Source organism: Caretta caretta, chromosome 4 (assembly GCF_965140235.1).
Source record: "Caretta caretta isolate rCarCar2 chromosome 4, rCarCar1.hap1, whole genome shotgun sequence".
NCBI lineage: Eukaryota > Metazoa > Chordata > Testudines > Cheloniidae > Caretta > Caretta caretta.
Window position 1 is genome coordinate 42,347,812 of NC_134209.1, and position 12,126 is coordinate 42,359,937.

A 12,126-nucleotide genomic window follows, 5' to 3' on the forward strand; every position below is an offset into this window, starting at 1 on the left:
TTTATACCATAATCCTGTTAATTTATTCTAAGTATCCCATAACACTTTGCATTTGGTGAAGTAAGCATTTGGTGCAAAAAATTAGGAAACTTGTCAAGATACGTTCATTCTCTGTCCTAGTACACAGCTAGGGAAGTACCTTCACGCATAAGTACTGTACCTGGAATGCTAGTATCCAACACGAAGATAAGGAAGGAACAGAACAACAAGTTAGGGAACTGGAACAAATGGATGGGTTGGATTTTAGTGATGCATGGGTGGATTTGGGTTGGATTTTTATGTGTAAGGAAATGTAACTTGTAAAATCATATAAATAATGGCAGCTGACATGTGTAACTTGGGGCACGTCGCTACCTGGGATGGCTCCTCACAGACAGGTACTGTATAGAACCCTTTTCTCTGTACCATATTAATAACTCTCACTAAGTGGTTATTTGGTTTATTAGTTCATTATGAAATATATGGTCAAGAGACCAAATACCTAAAGTGTGATTTAAGCAATTGACTATACAATTTCTCAACAAGACACAGCTGGGTCTCTGCTTGTCAACCTAACTACCACCATCGCTCAGGGAGGTGGTGTTCCTAAAACGAAGGAAATACCTTTTCCATCACTGTAGGCTCTCTCTCCACTACAGGATTATGCTAGGATAGGTTTGGTGACAAAGCTACGATGCTATAGTCCCTGTAGTGTAGACATGGCCTTTGTAAAGATATAACTAAATTGGTAACTTCATGAGAGCAAACAAGTTGAACAGGGTCACACCCCAGCACAACAGGTTAAAGAACTTAAATGCCAGTGGGCTATATTGCCTACTTGAAAAAGGGATGTTAGTTCGGATACCATTCAAGCCAAGCAGACCATGTGACAAATTACCCATTTAAGAGGGCAAGAATATTAAAGATCATTATTGTTACTGTTTATACAATGCCACACTTGGGAGTAGGGAACGTGGCAACTGGGAGTGTCACCTTAATAGCACCAAGAATTGGAACCTTGTCTGTACCAAAATCATAATCATTCTATATTATTTGTATTATTGTAGCACTAGAAGCCCTAGTTATGAACCAGGACCACCTTGTACTAGGCATTGTACAAACACAGAATGAAAAGATGAGCCCTTACCTAAAGAGGTAACAATCTAAGTATAGTAGATAACTTTAATCATGCCATGTAGGCTGGCAATGCTACCTGAAAACCCCACCCTGTTACTTGATGATTCTGTCGAGAAAGGATTTTTTTAATTTGAAATGGAAGAGGAGTAGAAAGTTAGCAACGGGGGTGTACGTTTGGTTGCAGCAGCAGCAGAGGAAGACGTCAGCAGAAGCATTTTGGAGATACTGTAAAGAGAGAGATTATCAAGACATGCATCAGATAAAGGTGAGAGCAGTTCTGTTTCTCCTGCTGAATCTAATAGGAGAGCTTTCCCCTCCTCACATCTTTCATACAAAATACTGTGGGGTCCACCTGGCTGAAGAGAAGCGGATCTTCTTTTTCTCTTGTGCTCCTGGGAGTCCTGACTAGGGAGCTCTGCTTATTTTGCTTAATGTTGTTCTGCATATGTGAATAGGATTTGAATGTTTGGTAGTGTCTCCCTCAGGCAGAGCTGGGGTGAGCTCAATGCAGGCGTTCAGTCATATCTGTGAATACTGAGCAAAAGAATTTCCAGCTGTAATTGGCTAGTCCTGAATAATCTTCAATCAGATAAAGTTTACTAAGGAACAAAGCACCTCATCTGTATCTCAAAACCAACTTTTGTTGCAGTGATCTTTTAGCACAAAATGCCAAAGATAGTTGAGTGCACTTAGTTTCTCCTGAGGAACCAACTTAATTTGGTGAACCTCTCAAATAAAATTTGTCACAGTATGTTGCTAACTGGTGGGATTTTATAGAGAGTCTCTTAATACTAGGTGTTTTTCTTAAAGTCCAGCACCTACATTCTTGTGATTCAGATTGTAATTAAAAAAAAAAAATTATACCCATATGGTTGGGAAGAAAAGCCTGAAAGTGTGATCCAAGTGTAACCCAACAGACTCAAAACACTACATAGATTTCAGAGGAACAGCCGTGTTAGTCTGTATTCGCAAAAAGAAAAGGAGTACTTGTGGCACCTTAGAGACTAACCAATTTATTTGAGCATGAGCTTTGCTCAAATAAATTGGTTAGTCTCTAAGGTGCCACAAGTACTCCTTTTCTTTTTACTACATAGATTGTAAGGCCAGAAGGGACCATTGGATCTAGTCTGACCTCCTTTATATTGCAAGCTGTAGAACTTCCCCAGAATAATAAGCTGCCCAAGCAAGCACTTGAAAGCAAATAAAAACACAATATACTTGTGACAGCCTGACACCCCAATAGTCACCACTGTCATATAATTAGGATATGTTTTGTACCAAGTATGTCTTGTGAGGTGTCATTCTAAAAGTCTTGATCTGCTAGACATTAATATCTCATTGGTTTGTATGTGCTATCATCGTATGTGAAGTTATGAAGTTTGGCTGTGTATGCGTTCCTGAAACGTTGTGAGTTTGAAAGCACCCACAAGCAGCCTCTCAGGTACAACAGTAGAAAGGCCAAACAATGTTAAGGGTTTATTGAGGAAATGCACACAAGCACAAGGATTACCCCAGGAACTGTATACAATAGAAACCTCTCAGAGATAATACTACACAATGGGAACTGTTTGACCAAGGTCACAGCAAAAGAGCTTTCTAGGAAATGGGAAGAAGGTATAAAAGGGGGGACAATGACATCATAGGGGACCTCAATCTCCCTGAAACAACATACCTGGAGACACCTGGGGGGCAAGGACTGAACTGTGGGAAGTGGTGGTCCCAGGCTAGAAGGATCTTTAGTCTGTGTATGAAAACCTGGGAAAACCAAGGCAACTTGTGCCTTAAGAGTCTGCCAGACTGCTTATCACACAGCATGAGAATTTGTTAATTTATATCCTACCTATCTAGTATGTTAAGCTCAGTTTGTGAGTTTAGTTTATTTACTAAGGTAATCTGCTTTGATCTATTTGCTAAACCTTATGATCACTTTAAAATCTATCTTTTATAGTTAATAAACTTGTTTTGTTTTCTCTAATCCCAGTTTGTAGAATTCATGACTGGGGGCGGGAAACTGCATATCTCTTCCCCACATTGAGGGAGAGGGTGAATTTCAAATTTTTATGCTGTATAGTTCTCTGTGCAGCACAAAACAATTTTGGGTTTACTCTCTAGAGTGGGAGTGCACTTGAATGGTGGGCAATTCCCTAGTTGAGTCTTCCCAGGCAGAACTGATTTCAGTGTCTGTGGCTTTCTGCAGCTGGGTGTGTCCCTACTTGTGTGTGTGTGTTTGGAGGAGGCTTGAGGCCCTGGTTCATCAGGACAAGGTAAGGGAGTCCAGGCTGGTGGAATAGGTGGGATCATTGGTACCCACTGCATCAGGTGGCACCCCAGAATGGGGGGTAACCCATCATAATACTTTTTTTTTAATAAACACTTTTGGTTGCAGTACTGCAGTTGGTGCTTGCTCAGGCTGTCCTTAGTAGATCAGAGAAGGAGAAGTGAGATTCCTCTGTATACCAAAGTTCATGTAATCACTGGGATTAAGCCAGTCCAGTTGAGTACGCTTGTGCCAGCACTGAGGTTGAGTTAAAATCTTTAGAATGGTCTCATGGCAGGGCAGTTGCTAGTGAAACAGATTTATCAATCATGGAAAAAGCTGGGTGAAAGGGAATGTAAAATTATTGCTTGCCTTGAACAGATGCAAAATGCCAAATATTTTTGTTTTCTTTTTAAACTGTTCCTGTGAATTTAATGTTTGTATTTTTTTTCCTACACAAACTCAATATTTCCTACAAATGTTTAACAATCTTTTGAACTCAACAAACATTGGGGTAATGCTTGTCATGTACAAGCAAAAATGGTTCAATTTGTTTTGAACATGTCAAATAAGATTATACAATCAGCTTTAAGGGCCTGAATCTGTACCCTATTTGTAGGTGTAACTCAGGCCCTAAGCTTTTACTTACATTGATGGTATCAAAACCTGTCTCCAAGATCAATTATTATGGTGTAGAAGACCATTCCAATTAAATGATTATAAATAATTATGTTTAAAGCTTGTTTCCTGAGTCCCCTGAAAGCCGAATGAAGTCAGTGGGAATTGATGGAGCTTGGTGCCTGGTATAATTCAGCCTTCAGTATCCTACAAAGAAAAGATCACCTGTTAATAAGGGATTCATTTTGTTTACTGCCCATTAGAACTAACACCAAAACTTACTAGCCTAAATTGACTAGTTATATATTATAGCATATAACTGTTGTTATATGTTATAGCATACATTTTACTGTGAGGTATTACTGTAATCAGTAACTGCAGTTGTAATACCCTTGCATGCAATCAGATTTGACCTTTGCTATGGTATTTATCTTAGGCAGCTGCTTTGTTGAGTCCACCAGTAGCAGATTCTACCAAGTGGGCTGTTTTGAACATGCATAGGATTTTTGTTGTAGGGGATTTTTGTTTGTTGGTGTTGCTGTTTCAGTCCTTTTTGAGGCGTCAAAATAGGGAGTGGTACTGTGGAAGAAAAGGAGTACTTGTGGCACCTTAGAGACTAACCAATTTTATTTGAGCATGAGCTTTCGTGAGCTACAGCTCACTTCATCGGATGCATACCGTGGAAACTGCAGCAGACTTTATATATACACAGAGAATATGAAACAATACCTCCTCCCACCCCACTGTCCTGCTGGTAATAGCTTATCTAAAGTGATCATCAGGTGGGCCATTTCCAGCACAAATCCAGGTTTTCTCACCCTCCACCCCCCTACACAAATTCACTCTCCTGCTGGTGCTAGCCCATCCAAAGTGACAACTCTTTACATAATCAAGTCGGGCTATTTCCTGCACAAATCCAGGTTTTTCTCACATCCCCCCCCCCACCCCCATACACACACAAACTCACTCTCCTGCTGGTAATAGCTCATTACCTGTGGAAGGTGCCCCGCTTCCCCCAGAACACCTCATTCACTTTATGAAGTTGGTAAAACCTTTTAAGAATCAAAATCGGGGCCTCCGTTCTATGCAATTTTTTTTCTCTCTCTCTCTTTTTTTTAAACTAGTATAGGAGTGAGGGACAGCTTGGTTGTAGGGACGCTTATCTCTAGCACGAGAATTCCTGCTAACCATGGCTTGTGGATCCAGTAAAGAGAAGAAAAAAGGGACATGCATTTTGAGGCATGGTACAAATGTAACCGATTTTTTTGTAAAAAGAAAAGGATGCATCCGATGAAGTGAGCTGTAGCTCACGAAAGCTTATGTTCAAATAAATTGGTTAGTCTCTAAGGTGCCACAAGTCCTCCTTTTCTTTTTGCGAATACAGACTAACAGGGCTGCGACTCTGAAACCGATTTTTGTGTGTGCACATTTTGCCTTTTGCTGGTTATTAGGAATTAGGCTAGTTAATGATCATGGGGGGGCGGGTCAGGGCGGCAGCGCATGCCTTCGGCGACGGTGCACTGGGGGGTAGGGGGTGCTGGGGGGGGAGGCGGGGGGCATGCCCAGGGACATGGTGGGGGTGGCTCTTGCCCCTGTGGAGGGCACTCTGCCTATTTTCTGCCCCAGGAAGCCACGCGGTTGGTTCTTGCCCTCGGGACCGGGCGGTCAGCAGCCGCCCTTCAGGGCCGCGGGGCGGCCGGTGTCGCGGGGGGCCCCCGGGGTGGGCGTTGCCCGAGGCTGCCGCGGCCCCGCCCCCCCGCCCCCGCTGGGCGGCTGTTGCGTGCGGCCGCCCCCGCCCGCTCACTCCGCTCGCCATGGCCTTCGCCACCCGCCGCTTCGCGGGCGCCGCGTCCTCCGCCGCCACGGCCGCCGCCAAGAAGCTGATCGTGAAGCATGTGACCGTGATCGGGGGCGGCCTGATGGGCGCGGGCATCGCCCAGGTGAGCGGCCGGGCCGGGCCGGGCCTCACCCCGCTGGGGAAGGGAGACCCGCAGCGCGTCGCACGGGGCGGCTCCTCGGAGTCTCTGCCCCGCCGGGCCCCTGTCACTAGGGACAGCGGGAGGCACCGCTGCCGGGGGCCCAAGCTGCAGCCCGGGCGCCTTGGCCTGCGCTATCCCCGGACGCCGAGCTGCCGGGGGCGGGGCGGGCCTGCCCAGCCCTCTGCGCCCCCTTCCCCCCCCCCCCCCCCCCGGGCATGGCAGGAGGGGGCTGTGCTCTGTCTCCGGAGGCGCCTTCGGAACCGGCTCAGCCAGTTGTCACCCCAGCCATTGTGTGTGAACTGTCATAGATTCTTTGAGAGCAGGAGCCTCCTGGAATGTGTTTGTACAGTGCCTGGGGCCGCCGAGGATTACCATCGTATAAATAACGCTGCCTCTGCCACCTTTTTGCTCTTTTGGTTTCTGTTGTTATGTCTTGTCGTTTCTGGCACAGGCTGTCTTAAAAACTTTTCTGCCATGAGTCACTTACCTTGGCTTGATATTTTAACTCTGAGCATAATTAGCTGCATAAATGCTCTATGTAGGCAGATCTTCAAAACTTTGTTCTTAAACATCTGATAACCTGAGACTTTGGATTTACGTAAACACTCTGTTTCAACTTTTGAATACGTTCAAACCTGTATGTAGTCATCTCTTATCTCTGCATAAAAATGTGTGAGAAACTGCAACAACCCGTTCAGCATAGAGTTGATGCATTCATTTTCTTCGTCCCCTTTGTGCTCCACGTTCCTGTTAGAATAGATTTGAATTGGATTCAGTTTCAGTAGGGACGCAGTAAACATGTAGGGTGGTCCGTTTTCAAAAAATGAATTAAAAGTAGTTTCAGATATTGCACCTACTGCTGAGTTACCCCGTTTTGTGATTGTACAGTAACATTTTCCAGTCTTTTAAAATGTTTGTGGGGATTGACAAAACAATGGAGAAACTGACTATGAAGGGGAAATGGTAACTATACACAAAGTGTGGTTATGCACAAAGCAAACGCTGCAAAAACAAATATTTTTAAAGACTTTCTTATAGTAATCCTAGACCCCAGTCTTGAAATTAGCTCCCATGCTGTCCCACTGAAGCCAGTGGGGTTCTGTGTGAGGCATGCAGCCTGTCCATTTGGACTCAGTGCAGGATCATGCCAGAGGGATTACTTGCAACACTATGAGGTACAAAATATGTAGATGTGATTTATTGATTTTTTTTTAAATTTTAATATAAGTGCCTTTCCAATGTATATTTGTGTTCAGAGTGTTCTTCGCAATGCTCCAATCTTTATTTGTCACGGAAGAGTACAAAGTTTGGGTTTTTCTTGTGAATCTTTCACACATTGCCTGACTGATAAGGCAGAAGAAGAAAGCCCTATGAAAATGATTTGGTACCAGCTTGACGAGGAACAGATTGATTGACAGTCTCGTTAAATTGCAAGAGAACTAAATTTCATTTTGTTAAGATACTGTATCCTTATTTGTAATCTAGTGTTTTACAGTGGGTTAATATTTAAGTGGGATTTGCTTGTTTTCCTTTAGTGTTCAGCCATTATAGCCTTTGACTTGTAAAGTTCACTTTTAACTTGACATTTTTGTCCATCAAGTGGCTGATCGCTAAGCCAGGGACAGGACTATTTCAGATATATTTACTTATCTAACGAGGAAAATAATACTTTGAACATCTACAGCACCTTTCATTTACAGATCTCAAAGCACTTCACAAACAATAATTAAGCCACACAACACTCCTGTGATGTAGGTTGCTGCTATTTTCCCCAATTTACAGACATGAAAACAGGCACAGAGAGGTATAGTGATTTGCGCAAGGTCACAAAGCAAACTAGGAGTAAATCCCAGGAATTCTTAACTTTGGATTTCCTGTTTTAACAACTCATTAGTGCTCCCTCAGAGGTATAGCTTTTTCTGATATTCTTGTTGCCTCTATTGTGGAAGGAGGTCCACACATTTGTCTGCTACCTAAAGTGAGGTTAGTCATCTATAACTTTAATTTCTCTATAAAAATAATCTCTCACACCCTTATCACTGGAATTTGGGATTTCTTCTGAAAGAGCCTTCAAGGCCTTTCTCAATAAATGCAGTGCCACATGAGTGTGTGGTGAAATCCATAAATATGTGCGCTGAAGTTTCAGGAAGGTGCACATATTTAAAATTCATTAGTTCAGAGAGACAACTGAACTCCATTGTGAATTCTGTTACACATTCTGACTCTTATTGGCAATTGTTTATAGAGAGAAACATGCATGGTTCTTGACAGGGACCCTAGTGTGAAGGAATGCAAGTCCTCAGGGTGAAGGGATGCTTTAGGGTGTCTTTGTTCCTTGTGCTCACTGCATCCTATTGTAATTATAAATATGGGGGTTATCCCAGAGCCAGGGTGACTGGGGTACTGCCTGGGAGCAGCACTTCTTTCTTTCTTTGCAATGACTTGTTTTTTCTTTTAAGGCTTTGGAAGATGCCTTCTTTTAAACCTTTCCGTACTGCAAGTGGGAGAGGTTGGCTGTTGCTCAAGTATAGGTGTAACATATAGTAAAATCCAGACTAAGAAGCAGCTGTGTCACCCCTGCCCTGCAACCTGGATTGCCTTGCAATGCCTTGCTTTACAAAACCTCACAAACAGCCTTCCAGCATGCGTGCCCCACCCTCAGTGTCTGTGTGCAACTATAGCCTGCGGGCTTCACTTGGGTTACTCTCTTGCTCTCACTAGCCTAAGCTATAGTGCAGGGTGATCCCAACAGTCCTAGATTTTCCTGCAGAAGTGTATGTCTTGTACTCCCCAGCCCTCTCCTGCACAATACAAGTTATATTAAGCCTGTTATTCCTTTAATAGAAATAATATGCACACAACTTGTAACCCCAAATGGAGTTTCCCACGCACTTCAGTTTAAACACACTGGATTAAATAAAACAATAAAATTTGTTTATGAACTGCAAAGAGAGAAATTTTAAGTGAGCAGAAGTAATGAGGCATAAAAGTCAGAATTGATTACAAGAAAAATAAAGATAAAATGTTGTTGGTGCTTATTTAACAAATTGTTAAATTAAAAAAAGTTTTCTCACTACATGCTTTCAGCAGTCTTACTGATCAAACTTCTTACATCAGGACCCCTCCCCCAGTCCAACAGCTATTTTGTCTCTTCCGGTGTAGTGAATTGATGGACAGGGGGTGGGTGGTTCCTTGGTGTGTTTCTCCCTCCTTTTTATAGTTCCCCCCAACCCCCTTGAAAAACATTTCCAGCTCAGTACCAGGAGATAAAAAGTTTATGTGGAAGGATGTTCCCTGCTGCTTTTTTCTCAGCTGTTAGCTTCCTTTGTTTCCCTTCCTGCTTGATGCCTCTGTTTACTGCTTAAATGCAAATTAAGCAGTGCAAGTATTCCTTTGTTTAGGACAGACTTGTTTCTCAGTTTCTGTTTGGAACATGTGTTAATAACACAGTGGAATCTTGTAATTTCCCATGCAGTATTGCCACACGTATTTTGCCATGACAATAACGACCAGCAAATTATGAGTTTTTAAGTAATACCTCAAAATACATGATTTGTACAAAGATTATTATAGTAGTGTGTAGGGGAGTGGTTCTCAACCTGTGGCCCAAGCAGCGCATAGCAGCAGCCCATGTAACACAGTCAGGGACATGCAGGTAGTATATATATTGTTTGGATGCAGCCCACATAACACAGAGAGAGCTGCATATGTGGTCCACAATGGTAAATAAATTGAGAACCACTGGTGGAGGGTGTGAATACAAGAGTACATTCTGTCACAATGGGATCAGGAACCGGGATTTTTTTATTCTATTCCTGATTTTGCCACGTGCACCTTGTGTGACTTCAGGCAGGTCACACATTTCTTTCTGCCAGTTCCTCTTGTAAAATGGGGACAGTGCTACTTAACTCGCAGGGTTGTCTTGTTTCTTATTGGCCATTTGTAAAAAGCTTTGGCTCCTTGGATGGAAAGTACCATTAGTGCAATGTTACTACAATAAATTGACCAGCACCTCTTCCTGTTTCTCTTCTCTTTTTTGAAAGAAGAAACTGTGAATGTGGCTGTGTAAGAGTGGGCCTGAAAGAGGTGGTGGTCTTTTTAATAAGTCCCTTCTCTCTACTAGTTTCTGCCACCTGCTATATTTTAGTATAGCACCTTAGAAAACAATAAACTAGTTCAAGGGAATTTTTGTTGAATAATTTCTTTCTCCAAGTTGGAAGCATTACTTTGTTCAGCATCATTCAGAAAGACTAAACAAAAGACAGGAAATACATAGTAATAGCACATTGCAATGCAGCCTCGTAGAACAGTAATTTTGAACCTTTTTACATTTGTGGACCCCTAAAAAATTTCAAATGGTGTGCAGACCCCTTTCAAAAATCATTGGGGCCTATCCATGCGTCTCACAACATGTGGTTTACCTCATCCAGTGCATCAAATGCCCAAAAAACTATGTAGGTGAAATCTTACAATCAGTATGTCCTTAGAGGAACTCTCACAGAAAAATTATCTAAAAAGACACAAATACCATCTCTCCTGTGGGCAAACACTTTTCACAAAGCAGCCACTCCATATCTGACTCTCAGTACTCATCCTTTAGGGAAACCGGCACAACACCTTCAAAAGTCGAGCCTGGGAACATAAAGTCTTAACTTTGTTAGACACTAGAAATCATGGACTCAACAGATTTCAGAGTAACAGCCGTGTTAGTCTGTATTCGCAAAAAGGAGTACTTGTGGCACCTTAGAGACTAACCAATTTATTTGAGCATGAGCTTTCGTGAGCTACAGCTCACTTCATCGGATGCATACCGTAGAAACTGCAGCAGACTTTATATACACACAGAGATCATGAAACAATACCTCCTCCCACCCCACTGTCCTGCTGGTAATAGCTTATCTAAAGTGATCATCAAGTTGGGCCATTTCCAGCACAAATCCAGGTTTTCTCACCCTCCACCCCCCCACACACAAAGGAGGGTGAGAAAACCTGTATTTGTGCTGGAAATGGCCCAACTTGATGATCACTTTAGATAAGCTATTACCAGCAGGACAGTGGAGTGGGAGGAGGTATTGTTTCATGATCTCTGTGTGTATATAAAGTCTGCTGCAGTTTCCACAGTATGCATCCGATGAAGTGAGCTGTAGCTCACGAAAGCTCATGCTCAAATAAATTGGTTAGTCTCTAAGGTGCCCCAAGTACTCCTTTTCTTTTTGCGGACTCAACAGAGACACTGGTTTTATATCTCATGACAACAATTTGTAACACATCCCTTTGCCTGCTAACCCTCAATTGCCCACTTCATTTTAAGTGGTCTCCCACCATGTGTGTTTAACCCCTTACGTTTAGCAGTCTGTGTCTTGTATATCCTGGAACCAACACAGCTGCAACATCACTGCAAATAAATAATGAAGTAACATATATAGTAAAAAGCTGACTTTTTAAGATTGTGTTGTAATAATCTGAGCTGTTTGTAACATAAGTAAGAACATTAAGTGCTTTTTAAGATTTTAAACTGACAGTCTCTCTCTTTTTTTTAAATGTTGTTTATAGATGAGCCAATATTTATGTGCCAAATACAAAATCAAGATTATTTGATATGAACTCAGTTCTCTTTATCCTATGGTGTAACTGCTTAAATTTAATTTTCTACCCACCCCTTTCTCATTTTTCCTCCTATTAGCCCAATTGACTTGTCTGTTTTACATTCTTAATAGGTCCTCTCTCTCTCTCTCTCTCTCTCCCTCCCCCTCCCCCTTCTCCCCAGGTTGCTGCAGCAACTGGTCACACTGTGGTGTTAGTGGACCAGACTGATGAAATCCTGAAGAACTCCAGGAAAGGGATTGAGGATAGTTTGAAAAGAATGACAAAGAAGATGTTTACAGACAAGCCTGAGGTGACATCTTGGTATTTTTAACCACTGGACAAATTTTATTGAATTTGGTAGAATTACTATTTTAATGTTGTGATTGTTGGCAATTAATGCACAGATGAATACAGGAGACTCAGATTGGTAGAATAGTATTATAAAGACATTCAAAAAGCTGGGAAGATAAGAAGTTAAAATATTTGCAGGGTTTTTTGATTGGGAAAGTTGGTACATCGTGTCTTTTTCTGGTTTTTCAGATTGTAGTCTTAAATGACAGATTAACCTCA

At 42.3% G+C, this 12,126-nt stretch overlaps 1 protein-coding gene across 1 annotated transcript in view; it reads left to right on the plus strand.

The window, feature by feature from the left end:
• Positions 1-5,760: 5,760 nt before the first annotated feature.
• Positions 5,761-12,126, plus strand: part of HADH (hydroxyacyl-CoA dehydrogenase) — a 34,973-nt gene continuing 28,607 nt past the window's right edge. Inside the window, exons 1-2 of the mRNA XM_048846687.2 lie at positions 5,761-5,931; positions 11,738-11,866. Coding sequence (XP_048702644.1) covers positions 5,806-5,931; positions 11,738-11,866 — 255 coding nt within the window. The 5' untranslated portion in view covers positions 5,761-5,805. The remainder of the gene's footprint in view (positions 5,932-11,737; positions 11,867-12,126) is intronic.